A 26,761-nucleotide genomic window follows, 5' to 3' on the forward strand; every position below is an offset into this window, starting at 1 on the left:
GCTGGCTGGGCTTTGCTAGGAAAGCGATCTGTCTGGTGTCTTCCAGGCATTGGTAGCTTTAGACATGAGTTCTTTCCCCAGAAGAAAGCACAGGAGGCTGATAATAAACAGGGAATGAGCTTTTCCTTGCTCCTCTTCCTCAGCCAGGCAGCAACAGGTAAGTCTGAAGTACATGGCTCAGCCCTCAGCAATATCCTGCTCAGTGACCATTCCTTCTAAGGCCTCAGACTTCGGAAGACCTTGTCTGCCAACACGTGAGCATCACCCTTTGAGTATGCAAAGAGTTCATCCCTTGTTGTGTGAGCTGGAGCCTGGAGATGGAGCCAGGCAGGGTTAAAAGGGGTGCCTGTCTAAGCCTGTGGTCCTGCGCTGCCTGTTGCTCAGCCTTCTCTTGTTAGAAGCTGCTTCTCACCCGGCACAGATGCTGCTGTGTGAGCCCCGTTGGTGGGGTTGACTCACTCAGATGGGGCGGCAGCAGCTGACCCTCTGCCTTAACCTGTTGTGTGCTGTGTCAGCATCGCCTCCGCACGCTGCTGCAACCAGGGAAAGCGGAGCTGGGAAAGGTGGGAGCTCATCCAACCGCTCCATTCCGAGCTCTGGGGGAAGGCTTGTTCCCTCCACCACATTTTCCTGTACCGGGGCCAGTCAGAAGTGAGTCAAGCAGCAGGGTTCTCATCGCTTCCCCTTGGGAGCCTGGCAGGCTCCTCACCATGAGCGGGGTTTTCCTACCCCTCCACCTGCAGCGTTCCCGTCCCCGGTTCCAACCTCGCACTGGAAGAGCAGGCGGTGAGAAGCTGCAGGGGGTTAATGCTCAGCAGAGGACTTGAGCGCTGCTTAACTCCTTCTGGGTCACTTCTGTGCGTCCCCTGGACAAAGAGGCTTTAGGATGGAGGATGTGGTGGTGATGCTGGCCTTGAGGACCGTCAGCCAGCGATAGCATAGGTAGGAGCACAGAGAGCATCGGTCCTTTATAGGTTTGGGAAAGGCTTGACCCTTGGAAACCGGGAATATCCCCCTACAAGTGTGGAATTCCATGGCAAACTGAACACGTGGCACTCGCTGGTTGTGTTTGAGGCTTTGCTTGGGCTTTGCACTTGAGCAAGAAGTGGTTTTGCTAAAGCTGAGGATTTTCCCATTGGATTTCTTTCTTGCCTTATCCCATCTGTGCCCCCAGGAGCTTGACCGTAGTGCTGGAGCCATGACTGGATAAAGCCATTTTCCATGCAAGACGACTGGGATCAGGCCTTGGATACACTCTCAAATGGGAGCCTACACATGAAGGGGGGAAGTAAAGCATGGTCACGCAAGGGACTAAACTTGTCACCATTAGGGTAATTCCAGGAATGCTTAGGGCAGGCTGGAACACTGGTATTGCCTGAGTGGTGGTGCGATGCGTGATGGGATGGAAAGCTGGGAGGAAGGCGTTGAGGAGCCCTTGGGAAGCTTGGTTTGGGATGAGCAGCGGGGTTTCCAGCCCTGGTTTGATGCTATAGGGAGCAACGGGCACTGAGTGAGCCGTGCCTGGTACCCTTCTGGCGAGTGCCTGGGTGCTGGGAGACCCGCTGCAGTCTCCAAGGCAACCCTCCATGCTGTTCTCCTTGGGAAGCTCCCTGCCTTCGTCGGGATGCTCTCATCCTCCTCAACCCTAAGTGCAGCAGATGGGCAAGGTTCCACCTGTGCCAAGGAGCTCGAAAGCGGGATGCTGCTATTCCGAGGAGCAGCTCTGCCGTGGGGCTAGCGTTTCCCACTGAAGCAGCCTGGTCCCAGACAGCTTTCCCCTGCTCTCCAAGCCTGTAGCCAGCTGTGCTTGCATGGGGAGCATGGAGACCACTGCTGAGGTGTGCCTCAGAGAGAACTCATCCCAAGTGAGGGTCCCAGGGTGGAGCTGCCAGTCCTGCAAGCACTAAACCACTGGTAAGGAAACGACTGAGCTGCAGCTCTGACCTGTTCTGTGTGTCCCATGGTGTGGGATGTCCCTTCCATAGCGGCTTCTCTCGAGCAGAAGATGCTGTTGCGCTGCTCTGGAGGAACAGCCACCACCTTCGTCATGGGTGCTTAACCTGGGGGTCATTACGGACCTCCAGGGTCCCTTAAAGAGAGGGGAAACTCTCCATATAGGTGTGAAAGAGCCCCCTGCTAGGTCATGTATGGACCTGAGGATAGAAGGGGCAGAGGGGACACAAGGTCTTTGGCTATTGGGGTGATGCTGCAATGCTCATGGGAGCTCCCAGTGCTGCTGGAGCTGGGAAGGGGGAACCTGCCCCTTCGGAGCCCCAGTTTAGCAGCACGATCCAGACTGGAGTCTCTGGGCAAGCAGGGCACGGAGCGAGGCTGGGTAATGGTAAGGGTTGGAGTAACTGTGAGGTGGAAAGCGTGCCTGGATTGGGATCACTGAGGGATGCGATGGAAACAATGCACTTGGCTGCTGGGCTGGATTTAACTTCACCTGCTCTTTGCCCTTCTCATCTCCCCAGCAGCAAGCAGGGGATGACAGCAGCGGGCAGACAGCGGCATGTGGAGTGCTGGCACAGCAGAGCACTAACACAAGTGGTGGTGGCCTGGAGGCCTTGCTGCTTTCTCCTTTGCAAGGGCTTGGAGGAAGGTGAGACCCTGAGCGTGCTGCCTGGGGAGGGATGGCCCATGGAGGGTGCAGGCTTTCCAAGCCCTGGGTGGGATGGCTCCCTGTAATTCCTCCCAAGGATCTGGTATGGTTTGTAGGTGGCGTCCCCCCCATGTGGGACGTGGATGCTGACCTGGACTCGTTTCCAAGGGGATGCAGCCTTTCCTTCCCCCCCCCCCCGGAGGTATCCGATAGCCCCCAGCAGCATGCAATCCTCCCTGTTCCTATTGTTTGCGCTGGCTTCCTGGGGTGAGAGGTTGCCGCGATGATTGCATCGGGCTCCCCTTCTCTTTGCTTTTCTCACAGCTCCTAAGCGAGGCAGCGCAAACACCAGGGCTTTGTGTGCCGGGGACCAGGCTGCCCCTGCTCCGCCTCCGAGCTGCTGCTGCTGGGTGACACGAACCCCTTCTCAATGCGGCTGCTGACCGGGTCCCATCCCCACTGCAGGTCCACCCCTAGCGGCACTGACCGGAGCTGACTTCATGTTGTGCCTGCCATCAGAAACGAGTGGCATCAAACTGCAGCTCAGCATCTGGGGGGCCTTTTAGCACGCACCAAAGGGAGGACTCTTTGACACCTCGGCGCTGGGCCAGAGGGGGAATCGCTTTGGAGGTGCTGATGGACTGGGAATGGGGGCGATAAATCCAGTGGGCTGCCGGCCACCAGAGACCTCCTGGACCTGAGGGATGGGGTTTTCCAGGCTGATTCAGAGCTGCTTTTCCCCTGGAGCCCCTCATGGGGACCTCGCAGGCTGCGGAGCTCAGGCTCCAGCCAACGCTCCCTTTCCCTGCTCCCACATCCTCTCGCCTTCCTCCCCTTTGGGAGTCGCAGCCCTGCTCCTTGGATGCTTCCCTGGCCCTAGACCTCCTTCCCTGTGCTGCTGCCGCCGGAGCTCCGTGTGCCTTGGCCAAGAGAGACACCTAGTGGGGTCGGAGTCAGGGAGGCTTCATTCCCCTTCACAAATACAGGTGCCAGAACTCATCCTAACGAAGGGCTCGCTCCTGTACGAGGAGGAACTGAGGGTCTTGATGGTGTTTTCTGCTCTAATTTTGCCTTATAACAACGTGTTTGGGGCCCAGGTCATCCCCTGCGTGCTGAAGGGGAGGATGGGGAGCATCAGAGGGCACTGTGGCTGTGGGATAGCAACAGGACCTGTTCTGGATGAATCCAGGCTGCCAAGAGCCCCTCTGCTCCCAGCTCCCCACGGGCAGGGTGAGTCTCTTAAGTTAATGTCGTTTTCCCTTGTAACTTGGGTTTCTTTTGTGCCCTTGCAGGGATGCTTTAATCCAAGCCTGTTCCTGGTGCCCGTTCCCAAAAGCAGGAGGGGATGGGAAGTGGTAACTCCTGGCTGCGATGGATCCCAAAGCTGGAAGTGTGGGTACAGCGGGTCCAGACAGCAAGCATTGTCCTCTCCTGTCCTCCCGTGGGCCAGGGCCAGGCTTTGGTGCCTGCTGGTGAATGCCTGCACACCCAGCCCAGGCAGGACTGGTCTCTAAGTGGTGTGAGGAAGCACCCATGGCAAGGAGCAGGCACAACTGGGTGTACTGGGAGGGAAGGACAGCCAGGGGGGAGCACAGCGCTGCCACAGTAGGCAATGGGAGGATGAGCTTTAGATACAGTGAGATCTTTGCTTGAGCTTTAGATACAGTGAGATCTGTGCTTGAGCTTTAGATACAGTGAGATCTGTGCTTGAGCTTTAGATACAGTGAGATCTCTGCTTGAGCTTTAGATACAGTGAGATCTCTGCTTGAGCTTTAGATACAGTGAGATCTTTGCTTGAGCTTTAGATACAGTGAGATCTGTGCTTGAGCTTTAGATACAGGGAGATCTGTGCTTGAGCTTTAGATACAGGGAGATCTGTGCTTGAGCTTTAGATACAGTGAGATCTGTGCTTGAGCTTTAGATACAGGGAGATCTGTGCTTGAGCTTTAGATACAGTGAGATCTGTGCTTGAGCTTTAGATACAGTGAGATCTGTGCTTGAGCTTTAGATACAGTGAGATCTGTGCTTGAGCTTTAGATACAGTGAGATCTGTGCTTGAGCTTTAGATACAGTGAGATCTGTGCTTGAGCTTTAGATACAGTGAGATCTGTGCTTGAGCTTTAGATACAGTGAGATCTGTGCTTGAGCTTTAGATACAGTGAGATCTGTGCTTGAGCTTTAGATACAGTGAGATCTCTGCTTGAGCTTTAGATACAGTGAGATCTGTGCTTGAGCTTTAGATACAGTGAGATCTGTGCTTGAGCTTTAGATACAGTGAGATCTGTGCTTGAGCTTTAGATACAGTGAGATCTGTGCTTTAGCTTCAGATACAGTGAGATCTCTGCTTGAGCTTTAGATACAGTGAGATCTCTGCTTGAGCTTTAGATACAGGGAGATCTGTGCTTGAGCTTTAGATACAGTGAGATCTGTGCTTGAGCTTTAGATACAGTGAGATCTGTGCTTGAGCTTTAGATACAGTGAGATCTGTGCTTGAGCTTTAGATACAGTGAGATCTGTGCTTGAGCTTTAGATACAGTGAGATCTCTGCTTGAGCTTTAGATACAGTGAGATCTCTGCTTGAGCTTTAGATACAGTGAGATCTGTGCTTGAGCTTTAGATACAGTGAGATCTGTGCTTGAGCTTTAGATACAGTGAGATCTGTGCTTGAGCTTTAGATACAGTGAGATCTTTAGATACAGTGAGATCTGTGCTTTAGCTTCAGATACAGTGAGATCTCTGCTTGAGCTTTAGATAGTGAGATCTCTGCTTGAGCTTTAGATACAGTGAGATCTGTGCTTGAGCTTTAGATACAGTGAGATCTGTGCTTGAGCTTTAGATACAGTGAGATCTGTGCTTGAGCTTTAGATACAGTGAGATCTGTGCTTGAGCTTTAGATACAGTGAGATCTGTGCTTGAGCTTTAGATACAGTGAGATCTCTGCTTGAGCTTTAGATACAGGGAGATCTGTGCTTGAGCTTTAGATACAGTGAGATCTGTGCTTGAGCTTTAGATACAGTGAGATCTCTGTGAGATCTCTGCTTGAGCTTTAGATACAGTGAGATCTCTGCTTGAGCTTTAGATACAGTGAGATCTCTGCTTGAGCTTTAGATACAGTGAGATCTCTGCTTGAGCTTTAGATACAGTGAGATCTGTGCTTGAGCTTTAGATACAGTGAGATCTCTGCTTGAGCTTTAGATACAGGGAGATCTGTGCTTTAGCTTTAGATACAGTGAGATCTGTGCTTGAGCTTTAGATACAGTGAGATCTGTGCTTGAGCTTTAGATACAGTGAGATCTTTAATTGTACGACCTCCTGCAGCAGATGAGGTAGGACCCTACATCCCAGGAGGTGAGCTATTCCAACAGCAGTCTTGCACAGAGCAGGGGTTACACATGGATGGACTGCACCGTTCCTGAAGGTGTGTCCAAGCCTGTTTGGGCTGAGCTCGGGACGGGGTGTGCAACTTCAGCATCCACTGTGCTGTGGCTGAGGGTGCTCCTCAAGTCAGGCACATCCCCAGTATCCTGTATGGGTCTGGAGGTTTTATGGGTCTGGGTCTGAGGGAGCTCATGGGGATACTGGGGATCAAACCAGTCATGATCCATCTGCCTTCTAGCTCTCTGCTGCAACCTGCTGCCCATCCTCTGTGCAAGGCAGAGACCCTGCAAGGCCCTGGCTCGCAGTGTGGACCGAGGGGGATGGATGCCATAGCAAAGCTGGTGAGTGAGCACTTTGTCCATGTTTCTTACACTGCAGCAGCATTGTGCAAGCACAGGTTCCACAATCAGAGGCAAAGACTCTCCTCCTGCAAGGATTCCTGCCTGGAATGCGGCTGTGCTCTCACAGGTGCCCAGGGGAGGGGTACAGGATTGCAGTGTGGTATTGGAGCAGCATCACAGAGCCAGAGCATTAGAAAATATCCCAGTTTATTTGAGCAATCCCATTCACAGAGTTTTACAAAACAAGGTATTTACAGGCACGGAAGGCACGAACTGAACTCACCTGGAGTGTGCTCTATGGCAAGGACCGGGCTCCACAGGGCGAAAAGGGCTGAAATGAGCACATTCACGAGTCCCATTTAGCTTTACAAAAGTCAGGTGGGTCTCGGAGGCTGCTGCCCTGGGGTGGTGCTGCAGGGCTGCACATTCAGTGCAGCACACACCGCGATGCCAACGCTGCTGCTGGTGGGGGAGTGACACCGTGCTCCAACCCCAAGAGCAAGGGCTGCGGACGGCTGTTTGGAAAGCAACGCAGGGCTTATCCTGAGAAGCTGATTCTGAACCTGTCCCAGTGATGTTTTCCCCTACACACAAAGTGGTTTCTTTTTCTTTCCTTTTTAATTTAGTTGTCATTGATTTTTGTAGATCTACTGCTCCTACCCCATTGTCCATCGGAGCTGCACTCACTCATCCACAACCTCCAATCTGTCCTAGTCCAACCATGCGTTTCTAAGCTGGGAGGTGGGATGATGACTCGGTGCGAGGTAGAGGGAGGGTTCAAGTTCACAGTCGAGGCTGGATGTGCATGACCCAGCCCAAGAGGTGCCCGCACGGGGCCCTGTGTGTGTGTGTAGCCTCAGAGGCCGGTCTGCTGCTGGATCCAGTCCCGCAGGCTCGTGAGGCGGCTGTACACTCCGGGCTTGTTCCTCTGCGCGCAGCCGTCGCCCCAGCTCACCACTCCAGCCAGGAACATGCGGCTGCTGGGCTCCACGCTGACCAGGGGCCCTCCTGAGTCCCCCTGCATGGGGAAACAAGGGGCAGTGTAAGCACCAACGGTGTCCTCATGTGTGAGGCGGCACAATGAAGCACCACATCTGAGCCATAACCCATCACTCCAGCCGTAATCAATCCCAAGTGAGCTGTTCCTGGCCCTTCCCATGAAATACGGTACATAAACCTGGAACACAGACTGAAGTGTGGCAACAGGGGCTATTCATAACAAAGTACTACCATTAACCAGGGTCCTAAGAGCAAACTAAAGCGCTAAACAAGCAGCCTACCCTCCACCTAAGTAAGTCTCAAAACCACCGCTCCAGTTCATTGCTGCTACCAGAGCCTAAGTCCTGCATTCCCTTGAGTACCCATGTGGAGTTGTTGCCTATTCAATGTACTAAGAGCAGAGTACAGAACTAAAGCAGCCTGCTTTGCTAAGAGCAATAAACTGGTGTGGTGGTTTTGAGACTACGTAAGTCCTGCATTCCAATGGGTATCCAGATGGACTTGTTGCCTATTCACAGTAATGAGAGCAGACTACAGAACTAAACAAACATCTGGTAACAGCAATGAACTGATGTGATGGTTGAGAGCTGCATCCCATTCAGTATTCAGGTAGACTTGTTGCCTGTTCAAATGAGAGCAGACTACAGAACTAAACAGCCTACCTAACCAAGGCTCTGATAACAGCAACAAACTGATGTGGTGGTTTTGAGACCAGGTCCTGCATCCCATTGGGTATCCCAGTAGACTTGTTGCCTATTCAAAGTAAGCAAACTACAGAACTAAACAAGCAGCCTACCTAACCAAGGCTCTGGTAACAGCAACGAACTGATGTGGTGGTTTTGAGACCCAAGTCCTGCATCCCATTGGGTATCCAGGTAGACTTGTTGCCTATTCACAGTAATAAGAGCAGACTAAACTAACCAAGCCTCAACAGCAATGATGTGGTGGTTTTGAGACCCAAGTCCTGCATCTCATTGGGTATCCAGGTAGACTTGGTGCCTATTCAAAGTAATAAGAGCAGACTACAGAACTAAACAAGCAGCCTACCTAACCAAGGCTCTGGTAACAGCAACGAACTGCTGCGGTGGTTTTGAGACCTAAGTCCTGCATCCCACTGGGGATCCACATGGAGGTGTCTATTTGCTATGGAAGTGCCATGCCAGTGAGGGCTGAGCAAGCAGCCAGGTTCCTACCTGGCAGGCATCCACGCCGCCGGTGAGGATGCCCACGCACATCATGCGCGGCGTGAGCTGGTCGGTCAGCAGCTGGTTGCACACGGTCTGGTTGATGAGCCGGATCTCAGCCTTCTGCAGGACGGAGGCACCGCTGCCTGCCGGGAGCAGGAGGAGGAGGGAGAACCGTGAGGAAAAGCGTGTGCCCTTTTCAAGCAGCGTTTCCCTCCCATCCCGTCTCCCAGCAACCCAACCCCATCGCAACACTGCGCTTGCTCCATTTTCCCACCAGGAACGTTGTGTGCTCCTAAGGGAATCTCCTTTGACTCCAGGCTCGAGGTGAGCCACTGCATTTACACTGTGTCCAGGTGATCCCCCTTGTCCCCAAAGTGGCACGTAGCATCACAGAATCAACCAGGGTGGAAGAGACCTTGAAGATCATCGAGTCCAACCTTTACCCCACTAAACCACGTCTGCATAAAGAACACCACTGTCTATGGTGATGCTAAGGCACCATTTAATCTACATTGTGCTCTATCAATACCATTCCACAGTACTTATTATCCACATAAGACTGACAGAGGAGGGTAATGGATCTGGTTTTTGGCTCTTCCTGGTTTAGAGCTTAACATTTCCAAGTTTGGGACCAAAAGCATTTTGGTGCCTGAGAGACTTCTGCGCTTTCACTTTGTTCCTGTATCAGTATCTGAGCTCCTCCTGACTTTAAGTGCTATGTAAAGACATTCGAGCACCTCAGTAACAACTCCTTCAGTCACCTTCATTGCGTTGTAATGGACTAATGACTGCTGCAAGCCTAAGAATCAGTTTATCACCTCCTGTGCTAAACCGCCTGGATTTGCTGCCATGACCAGTTCAACTGATCCACAAGAAAACAGACCCCAAACCAACCAGGATTCAGACACAGAGAGGAAAGTCTCCTAAGAGGCTGTGCCCTACCCACCATTAAGAGGGATTTAAGGATACAATTCAGACTCCACACCAAACCTATGTACGGAAACGCATCGACTCCATCACTCACCTCCTTCCGTCGTCGCTCCCCACCCGGTCACCCACAGGTCCTTGCCCACTGGGAAGCTGTGTGTGGCGTCAGGCAGGCAGATGGGCTGGACGAAAGAGGAGAAGGTGACAGGGGTCTGCAGCTCTATCACGGCGATGTCGTAGTCGTAGGTGTAGTCGTTGAAGTAGGGGTGGGAGATGATGCGCTTGATCTTCCGCATCTGCACGTTGGCGTTGCTGAGGTCGCCTTGGTCCGTCAGGCCCAGGTAGGCGGTCCACAGGCTGGGGTCTGAGTACCTGCGAGCCACAGGGCACATGGAATGGTTTGGGTTGGAAAGGACCTTAGAGCTCATCCAGCTCCAACCCTGCCACAGGCAGGGACACCTTCCACTAGAGCAGCTTGCTCCAAGCCCCTGTGTCCAACCTGGCCTTGAACACTGCCAGGGATGGGGCAGCCACAGCTTCTCTGGGCACCCTGTGCCAGCGCCTCAGCACCCTCACAGGGAAGAACTTCTGCTTTATCTCCAAACTGAACTTCCCCTGTTTCAGCTCAAACCCATCACCCCTTGTCCTATCACTACAGTCCCTGATGAAGAGCCCCTCTCCAGCACCCTTGCAGCCCATTTCAGACACTGGAAGCTGCATGCAGACCTCAGAGCAGAACAGCCTCAATGTTCTCAGCCTGTCTCCATCTCAAACAGCTTCCTCAAGGAACGCCGCAGGGATTGGCTCTTCCCGGACGCAATCACAACCGCGGCAGGGTCCCACGTACCTGATGCCCTGCAGCTGCAGGAAGCAATGCGCCGCTGACACCAGCCAGCTCTCGGAGACGAGCGAGGCGCCGCAGATGTGGCCCTGGCCCCGGACGTGGAGGCTGACCTGCCACGGCCACTCCCCCACGTCCGAGTTCTGCCCGCCGACGATCCGAGACTTCCTCGTGTAGGAGCGGAGCCCGCAGTCTGTGGGGCAGCACAAGGGGCGCTCCGTTACTCCCCGGGTATCCCCATTACCCACATGGATGGGCTCTTCCACTAGAGCAGGCTGCTCCAAGCCCCGGCCAACGTGGCCTTGAACGCTCCCTGTTTCTCTTCAGACTCATGTGCCCCTAAACCCGTGTCCCCCCTTCCCCAGGCTACTCACTGCAGTTGTCCTCATCGGAATTGTCCTCGCAGTCCTGCTCCCCGTCGCACTCTGGGTTCTGTTTGCTGATGCAGCGCCCGTTGTGGCACTTGTAGGTGTATTCCTTGCAGGTGACCGTCACCTGGCCCGCTATGGGCAGGATGAAGGGGTTAGTTCCGGTTCTGGGGACCCCTTTCACCTCTTCTGCCCATCCCCTTGAATCCTGTGTTCAGCTCTGGGTGCCTCATCACAAGAGAGACATTGAGGTGCTGGAGCGGGGCCAGAGAAGGGCAATGGAGCCCAAGTGTGATGGGCAACGGCTGAGGGACCTGGGGGGGTCAGTTTGGAGAAGGCTCAGGGGGGACCTGATCGCTCCCTACAGCTGCCTGACAGGAGGATGGAGCCAGGTCTGCTCCCAAGGAGCAAGGGATGGGACAAGAGGAAACGGCCTCAAGCTGCACCAGGGCAGGTTTAGATGGAGCTGAGGAACAATTCCTTCCCCAAAGGGTGCTCAGGCATTGGAAGTGCTGCAGTCACCGTCCCTGCAAGTGTTCACACACCCTCAGTGCCATGGGTTAGTGGTGGCCTTGGCACTGCTAGGGAATGGTTGGACTGGATGATCCTAAACGTGTTTTCCGACCCTGTGGATGCCCTGACTCCAGGGCTCTGTGTCCAGGGGCCCTCCTCACCTTTCCCACAGCTGCCCTCGTCGCTCCCGTCCCCGCAGTCGTCTTTGCCATCGCACTGGCGTGTACTGGGGATGCACTTCCCGTTGGTGCACTTGAAGCTGTCGGCAGCGCAGTCTGGAGAGGGGAGCAGCTCCTGAGAGCCAGCACCCAGCCCCGTGGCACCCCGCTGTGTGAGCCTCCTTCGTTGCCCCCCTCCTCCTGCCCTCCTGCCCACGGGGTGAGTTACTCACTGCACTGCAGCTCGTCGCTGTTGTCGCCGCAGTCGTTCACGTTGTCACAGACCCAGAACTTGGGCTTGCACCAACCGTTCTGGCACCTGAACTGCTGCTCCGTGCAGGCTGCAAAGGGATAGCGATAGCTTAGGCTATAACATGGGATTTACACTGTCCTGGAGAACAAAACTGCCTGGAGAGCTCAGCCAAACCCATACTGGTCATAGAAAAACACATTCCCAGCTGGGAAAGACTGGAATGGGAGGCAGATCACAGAGAACCCCAGCCTGGTTTGTGTTGAAAGGGACCTTAAAGCTCATCCAGTCCCACAGGCAGGGACACTTTCCACTGGAGCAGGTTGCTCCAAGCCCCTGTGTCCAACCTGTCCTTTGGGACAGGATCCCAACCTGACCCCACACCGAGTGCCTCCCAGGATAAGGCAGCCCAGTGCCAAGCCCCAGCCGCCCCGCACAGACCCCGAGCACGGACTCACTGCAGGATCTCTCGTCGCTGCCATCCACGCAGTCCAGCCATCCATCGCAGCGCATGCTCCGGTCGATGCAGCGCCCCGTGTTGCAGGTGAACTGCCCAGGGCAGGCTGCGAGGGATGGAAAGGGATGAACCAACCCATGAGCCTTCCAGCCACCCCCCTGTGCCCTCCCCACAGGACACCACATTCCCTATAGAGTGCAGCATTCAAACACAGCGTTTCCAGAATGCAGCAGGAACACAAGGGGGGGTTTCCCCCCTGGAATAGCACATTTCCCCTTGTAAAGGGCAGCATCAGCACAGCCTCCAGATCTATTCCCCTCCACCAGCCCCAGGGTTTCAACTCACGATCACTGGAGTCATAGGACAGGTACTCAGCAGAGAAGCCGGTGTCTGTGTAGGACTGGTCCGAGTGGAACCGGACTTCTATCCTGTCACTGGTACTGGTCACCACGAACTGGGATCGCTCCCCACAGTACCTGCAGGGAGAGACAGCAAAGGGGAGTGAGTTGCTGTAGGTCAAAGCTTCTGTGCCCCCCAAAGGGCAGCAGGGGAGAGCGTGGGGAGGATTCCACCACAAACTGCTGCACCTCAAGGATGCAGGAGCTGCGTTTTGCTGCCACTGACAGAAGGTTTGGGCCGCTCACAATGGAGCACGGGGCTCCCTTCTCCCCACGGGGCATGGAGCTACAAGAGCAGGTCAGACTCCAGCGCTCATCCCATCCCTATCCCAGCCACAGGTTTCAGGGGAGCACAAGGTGCCACGTAACCGAGCGCCTGATGCCTACCTGGTGCTGTTGATCTGCACGTAGTCCTTGGTGCAGGAGCTGACCGGGATGCCGGGCTCCAGCACAAAGAACATGTTGAATCGCACCTTCACGTTCTTCCTGGAAGGAACCTGCAAAAGGAAGCCAGGATAAGCTTCATGGGAGAAGGGCTGTGTTTGGAGGGAGCACAGAGACGTTCCCCAGTAGGAAAAGAAACACCTTCCCAAAAGCCACCCTCGGCACCACCTCCTAAGCCCCCAGGTCAGACAAAGCAGCACGTCCCATATAGCCAAGCTCATTTGACAGCAAGACAAGGAGAGGATCCCATCTTACCTCGATGCTCCAGACACAGTCCATGGCTGGGGGGTAGTGTGCTGGGTAATAGGGGGTGGTGAAGGTGCCGCTCTCTCCTCTCAGAACCCCACCGCAGGCTAGAAGATAGGCAGGAAGGTGGAACCAGGTTAGAGATAGGTTTTCCCAAGCCTTGTGGCTATCACCCGGGGTAGGAAGGGAGGCAACAGTCTCTAACAAGGTTAAATCAATCTATCTCTGCAGAGAGAAGTGCTCAGAAGGAGAGAGAAGAATGAGGTGCTTCCTGCAGCCATCAATCCACACGTCGAATCCCACCTAAGTCTTATCTTGGCCTCCCCAGGGGTTACAGTTACAGCAGCTCCAAGAGCCGAGATGTGACCCGCTCCCAGGTCTCCCTGGGAGCATCCCTGGCACACTGAGCGCATCCCTCACCGCTCTGCTCACCTTTCATCTTTGGGAGCTGGAAGAACTCGGCCTTGAAGCCAGGGAATCTGCCCTCCTTGTTGGTAACCAACGCGACGAGCATGACGTTCTGGGAGGACAGGAAGGTCAGGTTGTAGGAAGGGGCGTAATTCCCACAGAGCCTAGAAGTCCAGGACAGAATCCATTAGGCTGCACAGAGCAGCACCCATCCCCGGGAGCTCAGGTACCCGCAGCACTCCTCAGCATCACCCTGATGGGACCCTCACCTGACCAACGTGTGGGGCTCCACGGGGCTCAGGGAGTTGTACACCTTGATGTAGTCGCTGCCATCCGTGCACGGCTCCAGCTCCAGCGTCTTGAAGGTCAGGCTGATGATGGAGTTGGTGTCTGCCCTCAGGGTCCAGTAGCAGAGGGCGTTGTTGGGGTAGGGGCTGTTGGGGAAGCCCGGGGTGGTGAAGGTGGTGACCTCCCCTTCCTTGGCGTGGAGGGCAAACATGCAGATACCTGCAGGGAGAGCAGGGAAGGGTTGACCAGGCAGATGAGGAGGCTCTGCCCTGCCTTGCCCTGAAGAGCAGCACTCGCAGCTCCTCCTCTGCCTGCAGGCTGTCCCTGGGCAGGGAGCACCTTGGCTTATCCACCTCCATCTGCAAAGTGAGTCACTGGGGAATCCCAGCCTGGTTTGCCTTGGAAGGGACCTTAAAGCTCGTCCAGTTCCAACATCCAGGGACCCCTTCCACTAAAGCAGCTGGCTCCAAGCCCCTGGGTCCAACCTGGCCTTGAACACTGCCAGGGATGGGGCAGCCACAGCTTTTCTGGGCACCCTGCTGCAGTCTGATCCCAAACCAGCTCCAAGCAGCACACAGAGCACCTCTCTTCAGGCCCTTCCCCAGGCCACAAAGGAAAACCACCACCCCGAAGAGGCCACTATGAGACTACAGAAGAGCTGTACTTACTGTCCCGAGAGGAGTAAGCTATGCTGGTGTCTGCAGCTGCAAGAGAAAAGGGAGGTGCTGTCAGCCTTTGGGCTCTGGAAGTCCCTGGGTGCAAAGCTGACGTTGTCCCTGGGACCCACATTGAATCAGAGAATCAACCAGGTTGGAAAAGGCCTTTAAGATCGCTGATTCCAATCATTCATCAGCACTGCCAAGGCCACCACTAACCCATGGCAATGAGGGCCTCGTCTACATGGGTTGGGAACACTTGCAGGGACGGTGACTCTAGCACTTCCAATGCCTGAGCACCCTTTGGGGAAGGAATTGCTCCTCAGCTCCATCTAAACCTGCCCTGGTGCAGCTTGAGGCCGGTTCCTCTTGTCCCATCCCTTGTTCCTTGGGAGCAGACCTGGCTCCATCCTCCTGTCAGGCAGTTGTAGGGAGCGATCAGGTCCCCCCTGAGCCTTCTTTTCTCCAGGCTTGGCTTTGCTTGTGGGTCTGTCCCTGCAAGCTGCCCAGGGGAATGCAGGGAATCCCAGAGGAGCGAAGGGGAGCGGGTCCGTGCCCATCAAAGCCAGGTCCTTACACACCCCCTTGGAGTGGTCCCCAAAGGCATCCAAGGGAGGGCTGTGACCCATAGCTCACCCCCACCCCACCCCAGCCCCAGGGACAGCAGAGCCAGCACTCACGGAAAGCCACGACCGACTCCACCTGCAGCATGGGGTTCCGCAGGCGCGCGTTCAGCTTCTGCACCAGGCTCTGCTTGTCGGCCATGGCCCGGTCCAGGCTCTCCTCCCGGTACTTGGGGACGAGGAACTCGGACCAGTAGTAGGCAATGATGCTGCCTTCGCTGCAAGGATGGGGTGAGAGATGAGGAGGGCTCAGCTATCAGGAGGAGAAGGGGCCTCCTTCTTGTAGAGGCAGTTTTGGAGGCCGGCCCCAGGGAAGGGAGAGTCTCAATGGGAGGGAAGTTAAAGCAAACCCAGGGAAGTCCCCATCAAAGCTGCCAGGCACCACCCACTGCGGTTCATCCTCAGCACACAGAGGCAGAAAGCAATAGGCATCTGAGGCAGCTCTGCAGTGCCCACCCTTTCCTGGTTCACTCAGGGTGAACACTGTGGTGCCTCCATCCCAGCACTGCCCTCCCTCCACAACCAGACAGCACAAGACACTCACCTGAAGGCTGTTATCACAGTCTCTTTGTGGTAAGGGCCAATATCTCCATGGTCCCTGTAGATATCCTCCACCTGGAAGGTTTCAAGGAAGCATGTCTAAAGCGAGGGAAGGATGGACAGAGCTTCAAGCCCGCTATGGAAAATCAGGGCACATCCCTGGCTGCACGGCCAAAGACAGGAAGAACAAGGGGGAAGCACAAGGAACTCCCCAAGCTGAAGGGAAAGGCAATACAGACACCCTCCCACCTCAGCTCCCACGTGAAGCTCCAGCCAGTCCATGCAAAATCCCCATGGGCATGGAGCAAGGGGGACAAGTCCTGCCTCTTACCGTGCTCTTCACCTTCTTGGCCAGCATGATGAACTCCGGAGAGCTGGAGTTCTCATAAGCATCAAGGAATTCCCAGTTCAGAACCCTCAAGTGGCCATTGAAAACCTTCCTGACGGGGGCACTCCTGTCTGGAAAGACAACAGCTCGCAGTCAGGAAGGGGAATCAGAGCTGGGGCTGCGGCACAGCAGCTCCCCAGTGACAGCAGTCGGGACAGGGGGGTGTGAATGCTGTGTCCCCACTTCCCAGAGCTAGAGAGGGCACCCACACACACACACTTACATTGGAAGTGCCAAACCAGGAGGCCGGTGACAAGGGACACAGGGATCAAGGCGCCGATGATGGCGGCGGCGACCACCCTCCGCTTTGGGCCGCGCTTCTCCATCTTCTTGGAGTTCATGGCAGGGAGGAACTCCACCCCTTCCTCCAGGCCATTCATGTCCTGGGAGAGGAGAGAAGGGATGGGGGGAAGGTTGATCCCAAAGCCTGGTTTGGAGACGCGCACCCAACGGCCGGGCTTGATGCTCCTAAAGGTCCTTTCCGACCTGGCTGATTGCAGGATTCCACCCGTCTGGGGTGGCTCCCCACAACACCGACAGCTCCCCATGTGCCTTCAGCATCAGCAGCTCTGCAGCCACCCCACGGCAGCACAAACCCCGAGGGCTTTTGCTTTGCTGGCCCACACACACCCGATTCCTTTGTGGGCTTCACGCAAGGTCAGCGGCACAAGCAAACGCGGGCGCTGCCCCGTGACCACGGGTAAGTCACAAGCCCACAAGCTCCAGGATCTCAGATGAAACTGCAGGCAAAAATGCATCCCTGCGGAGCGCAGGCTGTGGGGTAGGTGTGTCACAGCATCACAGCACGCAGAGCCTCCCTGCACACAAACCCAGCTACTTCCTCCTTTTACAACCCCCTGCTCGCCTGCCTCCTGCACAGACACAGCCCGCCCTTCTTTCAGCTTGGGATTACTCCCTCTTCGGCACAAACACCCACTAAAGGAAGCCAAAGCACTGAGATGAACACTCAAGGCATTCCCGACCAGCCAGACTCTCAAGACAAGCCATTATGGCTAATGAAAGCAGGAAGGAGGGATGCCACCCGCAGCAGACACGTGAGGAAGAGGAAGGTCTCCCTGCATCTTCTGCTTTCTGGTGCCTCCGAAGGGGCTCTCTGCCTGCTGCAAACTGCCCAAACCATGAGGATGCTTCACCCTTCCTGTTTTCCCCTCCCAGAAAGGAGGACAAATCCCTTGGGGATGCTCCGATTCCTGCTTGGCACCGGTGATCATACAGGCAAAACTCAAGGACATAACCCAAGGAAGCTTCCAATCAGAACACTCACAAAATAAAGCTTAAATACACAAGGATATCCTAAATCAAGGACTTTTCAATCAAACTGCGTGCAGGTTTGAAGCAGCATCTGCCTCCCAAATCATGCAGGGATCACCCCAAACCACACAAAGAGAAGAAACCAGCCACACATCTCACAAGCATCAACCCTCTGCTGCTTGCAGCCTTTCCAATATGTGCCTGCTGTTAGCAGAAAGGATTTCCTTCCCTTCCAACACCTGCAGAATTCCCAACGTTCAGCTTCACCGGGCAAAAGGCAGGGCTCAGCTGCAAGCAGGAGATGCTGGCTGTGGCCGATGCATTGGAACATCCTCTTTGAGCTAAAGGCTGTGCCTTTGCAGAGAGAAAACTCGACGGGAGGAACTAAACAGTGTGATTAAATCAGAAGGAAAACCCCTCCACCACACAAACACTGCTCCTGCATGGAACCTGGGCAGGAATGCTCACCATCTGACCCTTCTTTAGACAGTTTCTCTGCTCTTCTTGGGAACAAAGGATGCTTAAACCTCTGGGAGATGACAGCACAGCTTTGTCAGTGAGTGCCTGCCCCACAGCTGAGGCGGCAGTGACACCACGAGCATGGGGTGAGGTGATTTTTGCCGTCACTCCTGTAATAACAACAGCGATGGACAGAGAGGAACTGGATTCAAAGAGGTTTCCCTCCCTGCCTCCCTGTTTCACACTCCGGATCTCCTCCTTTCCCATCCTCTCTCCTTATCCCCACCATCCAGCCCTGACCCTCGGTGAAGCGCTCCAGGCTGGGTAAGCACCAGGGATTCCTGCAGACTCTCCTCTCACTCCGAAGCAAAGGATCTGAAGCATCCCCCAGGCACTACAGGAATGCTGAGTCAGGTCCTGCTGGGATGGTTTCGCATGAAGCCCCATGTCCCAGCATCTGAGTAAGAGGCTGAATCTCCCCAGCCCACGCTCAGCAACAAAAAGCTCCCACTGGACCTTGGTACCAGATTTGTCTGTGCCCAGACAGCACGGTCCATGCTTCCTTTGCAGGTGCTTAACAGCCCATCACAACCAGAGAGGATGTGAAGGCACATCCTGCTCCCACCTCATCCACAGAGTAATGGGGTTAAACTGAAACAGGGCAAGTTCAGGGTGGATCTAAGGCAGCTCTTCCCACTGAGGGTGCCCAGAGCAGCTGTGGCTGCCCCATCCCTGGCAGCGTTCAAGGCCAGGTTGGACACAGGGGCTTGGAGCAAGCTGCTCCAGTGGAAGGTGCCACCAGATGAGCTTTAAGGTCCCTTCCAACCCAAACCAGTCTGTGGTTCCCTGAGAAACGTGACTCAGGCTCTGTCTCACCCTCCTCAAAGAAACTCCTCCAACACCAGACACACAAAACCTTCCCTGATGCTCCCCCTGCCTGAGTCACAGCTCCAGCGACTTCCTCCTGCTGCTCCTCACTCAGCCTTCATCGTCACCATGGGGCCGTCGGACGCCCTGGTCACGGCGTCAGCCTGGTTGGCGTGGCTGCTGCAGCAGGGCAGCCACATGCCAATCAAGTGAAAGGGCCAGAAAGACATTACCCTGCTTCCTCCGTGCCTCAGTTTCCCCTGGAGCACCAACCCCATAGGGAGATGTGGAAAAGGAGCGTGCAGGGATTGATCTGGAGGTCTCTGCGTGCAGAAAGCTCAGAGAGAAGCCCTGTCCTCAAGCAAACCTCCCCACTCCTCCTCCTCCAGGACCCATCACACCATGTACTTTTAGGCAGCAGACTGGACAAACCAGCTGCAGTGACTAATTCTGACAGCAGGAAGTTCAGCAGCACACGGTGGGACCTGCCACAGCCAGCTCTGGGTTGGAGGGGCTCCCCAGATCCTCCTGCAAACGGGGGTCCACAGGGAGGCTAGGATGTGCCACAGAGCGTGGCTCTGTGGAGAGAGGTTTCTGGGATGCAGGCAAAGCATCTGGGATCAGCATCTCCCCAAAAAGGCTGATTTCTGCCTTGTCTGGGGGTTCCACCAAGCCAGCGGGATGGGTCTCAGGGACCAAAAGCCCTCACTGCTCCTATCTCCTCCCAAACAGCATCTGGGTCACTGGACCCTGACCCACAGAAGGACTGGGCTCCTGGCCATCAGCGTTACCCATCCCTTATCACTGCTGTTTGTCCAGCACCAGGCAGCTATGAGAGCCAACTGCTTCCCTCGACCTTTACCACATTCCAGACTCATTCCTGGTCTGACACAGGACTCAGGGCCAGAACTGTACAGATCACAAAGGGGAAGAGAAGACAACCTCAGTGCTAAAGACCTGCTATCTGGCACTAATGTACAACAACAGGAGCCCATCACATGCAAAGCTGGGGTGGCCTGGGGAGGTCTCAGCTGAAGCAGAGCCATTGGACTAAGTGGTTATAGACTCTTGCTGGGTAATTACACCCTGCAGATCCCAGCCTGCGTGTCCAAGAGGCAATTCCCACCTCTCCTCCTCCAGCCACACCTCGGGTGGCTTTCAATACAAACTAAAGCAAACAGCACAGGAGGAATGTGAGGAACGAAACCCATCAGCTTATCACCCAGCCCAGCACGCCTCTGACACCAACAGGGTGAGCTTGGGCAGTGCAGAGAGAGCCTGAAAAGCTGTATTTTCAACACCTGATCATACTGAAAGCCAACAGCAGCTTTGGGGTGCTGGGATAAGGGGAAGTAGCCTGTTTCCTGTAAGGAACAGGAGATGGACACATGGCGTGCAGGGCATCAGCTCGCTTCACCCAAGTACAGGTACACAGCTCTTGATCAATTGTACTGCAGGAAGAGACCTGATAATAATCTTCTCTCTTCTTATCATTGATAAGAAATCTATGGGAACAGCATGTGTAAGAGCTCAGTTTCCTTAAGGTGTGTTCATTCTGTGTTGCCCCAACACAAGCAGTAAAAACACTCAAAGAACCTTGGCCAGTGTCTTCAATTCCATCTTAAGGGCAATGTCACCAGCAAATGATGGCATCAGAGCTAAGGAGGGACTAGGGAGCAGGAAATAAAGGACATGAAGTCCTCCAGGCTGTTACCTTCCAGGCACAGAGGGCAAGTGCAAGAGTGAAAGATCCAAGTCACACCCCCCCTGTTTCACACACCAGCTCCCAGCTCACTCCTCTGGAGCATTTGCTTGCCTTGTGACCGTCCTGAGTCACACGAGAAACCAGATTCCTTTAGGTTTATGGCAGAAGAAACTGAAGTTCATGTTTGCATAGGGCACACGGGCTGGGCTCAACGCAGGGTGCCCACGCTTCCAGTTCTGCCTCTGTTGAATGGAAAGACTTCTACACTCGAGCCTCAGCAATCTGAGGGGGGGGGAGAGGGCAATAACACTGCCCTAAAGGCCTCATTCGTGTAGCTGTAAGCCATGAAATTCCTCCCTATAACACACACGATGTGCCAAGAGCACAAGGGAAACAAACAGCATCCTGCATCTTTCCTGGTACAGAAAGTCCTGCTTGAATAACAAAAACATCCCTTGCCTTTCTCTGGCAAACCCATCCCTATGAATTAGTCCCAGCATGGAAATACAGACTGAACTAGGTTGGAAAGGGCCTTTAAGATGGATGGAAATGGCACCTTGTGCCCTGGGCAAGGCAAGAACCTTTGCTCTGACACCTTCCCCACAGCCATGCCCTGGGGAACACTCTCGCTGCTCCCTTCGGTGGCTTTACCAAGTGATCCTTTGTTTGCTGAGCAAAGGTCTGGTGCACTCTGGATCAGCCTCAGCCTTTTCCTCATCCTGCCTTCCTTATCCCTTGGCACCAACAGCAGCCAAACTGGCCTGAGCAGTAGCTCACCTGAGAGAGAAGCTCTGCACCTTTCCTAGGAAGAGGAGAGGCTTCTCCTCCCTGTGACCGAGGAGGGGCATAGTCATTGTAAAACAACTCACGTTCACTCCATCTTTATAGGGAGCCAAGTCCAGCAACAGTTGGTCCAGGAAGAACAAATTCCTCAGGCTTTTTACTACCAGGAAGGGCAGGGAAGTCCTGGATCAGAGCAGTTCCTCTTGAATGGATGTGCACGAAGGGACCTGCCCGAGCACTCAGCCCTGCCATAAACCACCCAGTTTATGCCAAGAGAACCAGCCGGGAGAGGAAGAACACACTGCCACAGCGGTGTCACCCTGCCCTGGACAGGGAACAAGATGCTGGAGCTGAACGGCATCAGTGAGAGCATCCCCTTCCTGCTCCCTTGCAGCCACGGTGACCCTGGCACACGCAGACGGCAGGGCTGGAGGCAAGGGAAGCTTTCTCTTGCTGATGGGCACCTCCTTTGCCATTGACAGTAAGCACTAAGGCTCACACACCGACACCAGGTGAGCTGCAGAGCCCTGATGTGCCGCTTTAACCTCAAAACCCAGCTTGAAAGCAGCTCTGTGACACAGAACAGGCTTCGGGGTGCAACCCAAAACCCCTGCGGGGCCCTCGACCAGCAGGACCACAGCTTAAGCTCACTCAAGTCTCAAAGCACGCTGATAACACATCAGTTAATGGTGAAACCCCAAAGCCCTGACACTCGAACAAGTTTAGTTGGCTCTGTCACTCACCAACCAACAGCCCCTCCATGCAGTTTGTCTTTACTCACATCCCAGTGCCCCCGATCAGCCGAGATCGGACCCGGGGGCAGCGCACATCGAGGCACTGATTTCCCCTTCCCCTGTGCTCCCGAAGCAGGAACAGAGCCCAGACGGGTTCTCCGGACCCCACCGGATGGCGGAGGGGCAGCTGGGAATGCCGCCTGCATCCCGAGGGATGCTGAGCCGCCCATAGGATCGCGCCCCCCCGTGCTCACCTGCGCCTGGGTGCTGTACCTCATGCCGGAGGCCACGGGGCCCCGCTCCATGGCGAGGCGGTGCTGTGCGGGCTCAGGCCGCCATGGCCTCGGCGCTGTGCCCGGCTCCTCCTCTCTGTGCCCCGGGCAGGTGCGGGAAGCCGGAAGCATCCCGTGTCCCCTCCTGTGTGCCGGTGCAGCGCCCGCCTCTCCCGCTCCGCAGGAGGGGAGCATGGGGAAGCCGTGCCCTAAAGCAAGCGCAGGAACCCTTTGGCCATGTGCTTTGCACACAGAAAGCTGCGTGGTGCCACCGCTGATGCTACAGGTTAAGGGTACCCGAGGTCTGATCCCTTCTCGGGTGAAAACAACCACGATGCGATGAAAACCCTACTGCAAAGAGAGCACATAACTCCCTTTATCCCAGCGTAAAACCTGCTCTCCGTTTGGCTACAGCACTCTCACAGGGCAGAGCTTCTGCCTAAGAGCTCATCTCAGTCTCCCCTCTGGCAGGTTAAAGCTGTCCCTACAGGCCCTTGCCAACAGGGCATGTAGTAAAAATATCAGCAATAACCCCTGGGTCTAATATTAAACGGTGCCATCCAGAGAAGAAAAAAGAGAATGGAATGGGAAGGAGAATGGGAATGGTCTAATGCAGGTTTCAAAGACAGCCGTTAACAAGGAAATCTGCCTTCCTGACAGCCTCACTCCATCATTTTCCCCTTCTTGGAAAGACTTCCTCCTCCTGCTCCAGTATTCAGGTTTCTTACTCAGGACTGAATCAAGATCAAAACACCTGGACCGCTGTTATCTGTGTTGGAAAGGCTCTTCCCATGTCTGGCTTACATGTGACAGTCTGTGTCTGCATGCCAATATGCCTGTCAATCTGAATCCTGCCCATCCCACTGCTGATCCCTCTTTGCACCCATTGATCCAGCCTTGGACCTGAACACTTCCATTCCCCGGAGCCCTGTTCTGGTGCAACAGGAGTTGCCCACCTTTCCCACCCCACAGGGAGATGCTGGGTTACCTCTGTTTCCCTTTGCTCCTGCAGAGCCCAGGTTTGTGGGTGTTTGGGGAAACAAGAGGCAGCATCAGGCCTCTGCTCCTGCTGTTTTCTCTCTAGGTGGAAAACCACAACCTAAGGTCTGTGTTCGCTCTTTTACCACCACCTCCCCTGCTCCCTCTGCAGCTACCAGAACCCCCCCTGCTCACACAGCACAAGTACCTCCGGATTGCAGGTATTCCCCTTCCAAAGGTGTTTGTTAGTCAGCCTGCTGAAACTAACCCTGCTGGCTGATGTCAGGAGCTGCTCTCGGCCCTCCTGCTGATGCCCAACCCTGTCCAGCTCTGCTTTTACAGCCACTCCCTGCCTGGGTGACTGTAAGTGCTCCAAGCTGACTCCATCACCCCTGTGAAGCAGCGTATCTGAGGAACAAAGCAGCCTCTCCGAGTCCTTTGTTTCTGCACATTTCTCCTGTTCAGCGTAACAAACTCATCTCTGCCAGGCAAACACGTCTGCTCTGGGATGTGGCTAATGAAGGCAAGGTGCAGACTCACCCTCTGAGGCCTAAGGAGGCTCTTGCAAAGATCCACAGCTCCTGGCTTCACGCAGAGCTGTGGATGCCCAGGTTTTCCTGCCATTCCAGCCACTGGAATGATTTTACACACTAATTCATTAGCCCAACTGGCTCTTTGAACAAGGGGATGCAATCCCCGTGGGGGAATAAAGAAAGCAATACACATGCTAAATATAAACTACTATATAGCTGGGAGGCAGCTGGTTTAGAGCCCTAAATGACAGGATTCATGCTTCTCTGCTGCCAAAGCACAGTGATTTACTTCAGGGCACCATACATCCCAAACCATCAAAGCAAGAGCTCCCAATAAGCAGCATGCCACATCCTTTTGTGGTAAGACACTTCCATGTGTCTCTGTGGCCTGACTGAAGGATGCTGAGGTGAAGAAAGATGCAGCTGAAGCATAAAGAGCAAGCACTTACCCACGTGCAGTGGCAGCAGTCAGCAATGAAGCCTCTCTTTCTCCCGACTGGTATCAGTTGATTCAATGGAAGTTGTCACCTCCTCCTAACGTTTTCTCCTCGTATCAGAGTGGCCACAATGGCATTACAAGGGCAGCAAGTGGAGGTTCAACACGCCTTTAGGAGGAAGGAGAGAGCTGAAACCTGAGAACCAAGTCGGTCTTTGTATGCAGGTCACAAGAGCTAAACTTCCTCGACCCCCAGGAGAGTCCTAGAGGAGACAGGGATCAGCTGCAGGAGCAGTGACCGCTGTCCAAGCAAGCAGGGTACTTCCACATCAGCTCCCAGCCTTGGGAATGCCATCCACGTGGAAGAAGGGAAAATATAGCTGCTTTCATAAGGGATGCAGGGAAAAGTCTCCTGGTGGAGGCAGTTCCCAGTAATCCTAGCTCAGCCAAGGAGCACCCACCATCCCTACAGCAGCGAAGGGCCGGATTCAGACTCAGTGGTGCCAAGGGCTTTTTCCTCCCTGCTGTGTGTCCCAAGGATTCGCTTCTCGGTGTGACTCCTACATCGAGGTTTCAGCGACTGTGCCCTCCCACCCAGATTCCTGCCGGACAACCCCGAAACCACCCGATGTCTGCAGCTAAAAGGCTCAATCCGGTCCGACAACTCCCAGCAGCAGCACAAGAGATTGGGAGAGAGATAAAACCTCACAGGGTGTCCTGTTACCTTGCATTCCAAAGGGTAAAGAAAAGGCTGATTCAGTGGGAGAGGGAAACGTCACCCAGAAGCTCTGTGGTTTCCAGCTGAAACGGCAGCAAAAGGTGAACGCTGGGTACTGCCCCGCTGAGGATCTGCACTGGGATTGCTCTTCCTGAGCTGGAAGCCCGAGGGAAGCTCTCATGGCATGATCCAGCCCCTTCATCTGCAATGCAAGGAGAATAATTACTGGCCTTGGAGAATGGGGAGGTGTAAAAGTGCAGGGAGCTGCCCTCGATTGGCCACATGCTGCTTGGAGGCAGAGCAGAGGTGGTGAAGCTTTTCAGAGAGCTGAGCAAGGATCACTGCATAGTTTGGCTGGGAATTTACCCCTTTGATGTCAAATCTCTCTGGGGTGACAGTCCTGCTTCCAAACATGACTTGGGCAGGGAGCACAAATAGCTGTGCCCTCCAGAGATCAAGCTGGCCAGACCAACACACCAGTGACCAGCTCCATCCTGGGGATAAGGGCATGAGGTGAAGCAAAGGATGTGACTGTATTACTACACTATTAGCTGGGTCTCTTTCTTGAGCTCTTCTGTGGCTCAGGAAAGCAGAGAATCTCTTGTTGTGAGCTCTGAATCAGCTAGGCTGTTAAGTGCAGCAGGGTGGACAGGCTGGCTTGCCTGGTTTGTGGCACTGTGTGTCCTGAAACCCGGCTGCACACTCAGGCACACCCAAGATTCCAAGTCAGTTAAGGTCCTGTCTGTCTAACTGCAGATGATTGTCTAAACGAGCTTAGGCAATGATTTAGCTGGGGGGGGGGGCATCAGAATTGCCCATTTCTGCGTGGTTTATTGCAAACAAGTAGAGCTGACCCGTGCCCACCTGCCTTCCCACAGAGAAGGAAGTTCAGCTTCAGTGTTGGTGTCCCCTCAGCTGTTTAAAACAAGCAAAGAGAAACTGTGCAGCTGTGACTTTTCACTTATTCCTCTTATTTCCCTCACTGCGGTGGTGCAGAGGACAAGGAGGTGGGTACATAGTGAGGAGGTTTGCTGGTTTATGGTCCAGCTCCTGCTGTCTTTTAGACAACAAACTGCCTGATGTCCTTCCAGCTACCCCTCTAGTGGGGTTTGGTAAGACTGCACATGCTGGTAACGTGCTTACTACCCTCAAGCAGGAAAACTGGCTGTGGAATCACCCACACATTCTCATCTGTGAGAGGTGAGAAGCAGTGTGTGCTCTCCTAGATGATGCTCAACCTCTTTGGGATGAGGTGGCAGGCTGAAACACTGCCTAAGTCCATTCTGCACCCCAAAAGCAGGATCACTCTGTACAGGGACTCCCCTCCTCTCAAGACAATCTATCCTAGCATTAAGGTGTCCTTACTTTGGGTGAGTTTTCCTAACATCCAACCAAGATGTCCCTTGCTCCATGAACAACTGGTAAGCTCTGACATACCAGGCTCTTCTACCAGTTCTCAGAAGCTCAGACATTTGTTGCTGGTGGGGTAAGGAAGGGGTGTCCATGGGATGAAGGAGAGCCCTCAATTCCTCCCACTGCATGGCAGGGAGATGTTGGGAGCCCTGCCTTACCTTGCAGCCCATCCACTACTGAGAGAAGAAAGCACTTCTGAAGAATCAACCAGAACAGTGGTTCCCTATCAGCCAAACACAAACTTGGCTTTCTAATGACAAAGGACTCATCCCTGTGACTGGGGGCTCTTGGTCACAGCTACTTACAATCCCAGTTGGAAGTGCACTTGCAGTACAGGCACACCATTAAAAGCAAGCCTCAATGCAACAGCATAACTTACTGCTTGTCAGGAAGCTGTGAAACTGAACTTACTTCCTTAAAGGAGTGAAGTAGTGCAAAGGGAGATCCCTAAAGCTGCAGTGACTCAAGGGCTTCTGACTGGCAGCCCATGCCCCGAATTTCACTGCATAACTGAGAATGCAGGAACAGTTCTCACCACAGGTTCACAAGCAACTTGGTTAAGCAGTTTTAAAGTCCTCA

The 26,761-nt window shown here is 54.5% G+C and overlaps 1 protein-coding gene across 4 annotated transcripts; it reads right to left on the minus strand.

Moving 5' to 3' along the window:
• Positions 1-6,942: 6,942 nt before the first annotated feature.
• On the minus strand, positions 6,943-24,790 carry ST14 (ST14 transmembrane serine protease matriptase). 4 transcript variants are annotated; one of them, XM_057401511.1, is made up of 20 exons: positions 24,776-24,790; positions 24,065-24,220; positions 16,236-16,395; positions 15,956-16,083; positions 15,629-15,699; positions 15,142-15,302; positions 14,474-14,509; positions 13,787-14,024; positions 13,542-13,681; positions 13,119-13,216; positions 12,807-12,916; positions 12,367-12,497; positions 12,023-12,127; positions 11,548-11,655; positions 11,318-11,431; positions 10,650-10,778; positions 10,282-10,468; positions 9,532-9,806; positions 8,514-8,650; positions 6,944-7,339 (listed from the first exon to the last, which is right to left on the minus strand). In XM_057401511.1, the coding sequence occupies exons 3-20, from the start codon at positions 16,390-16,392 to the stop codon at positions 7,178-7,180; spliced, it is 2,487 nt and encodes an 828-aa protein (XP_057257494.1). In that variant the 5' UTR covers positions 16,393-16,395; positions 24,065-24,220; positions 24,776-24,790; the 3' UTR covers positions 6,944-7,177. The 4 variants fall into 4 exon arrangements, with proteins under 4 accessions (XP_057257473.1, XP_057257494.1, XP_057257488.1 ...); XM_057401505.1 differs by lacking the exon at positions 24,776-24,790 and adding an exon at positions 24,677-24,754; XM_057401499.1 differs by lacking the exon at positions 24,776-24,790 and adding an exon at positions 24,513-24,638.
• Between the last annotated feature and the right edge of the window lie 1,971 nt (positions 24,791-26,761).

The sequence above is a fragment of the Pezoporus wallicus genome, unplaced genomic scaffold (genome assembly GCF_028554395.1).
Source record: "Pezoporus wallicus isolate ANWC-B61680 ecotype Strahan unplaced genomic scaffold, APGP_CSIRO_Pwel_v1 contig_14219, whole genome shotgun sequence".
Taxonomy (NCBI): domain Eukaryota; kingdom Metazoa; phylum Chordata; class Aves; order Psittaciformes; family Psittacidae; genus Pezoporus; species Pezoporus wallicus.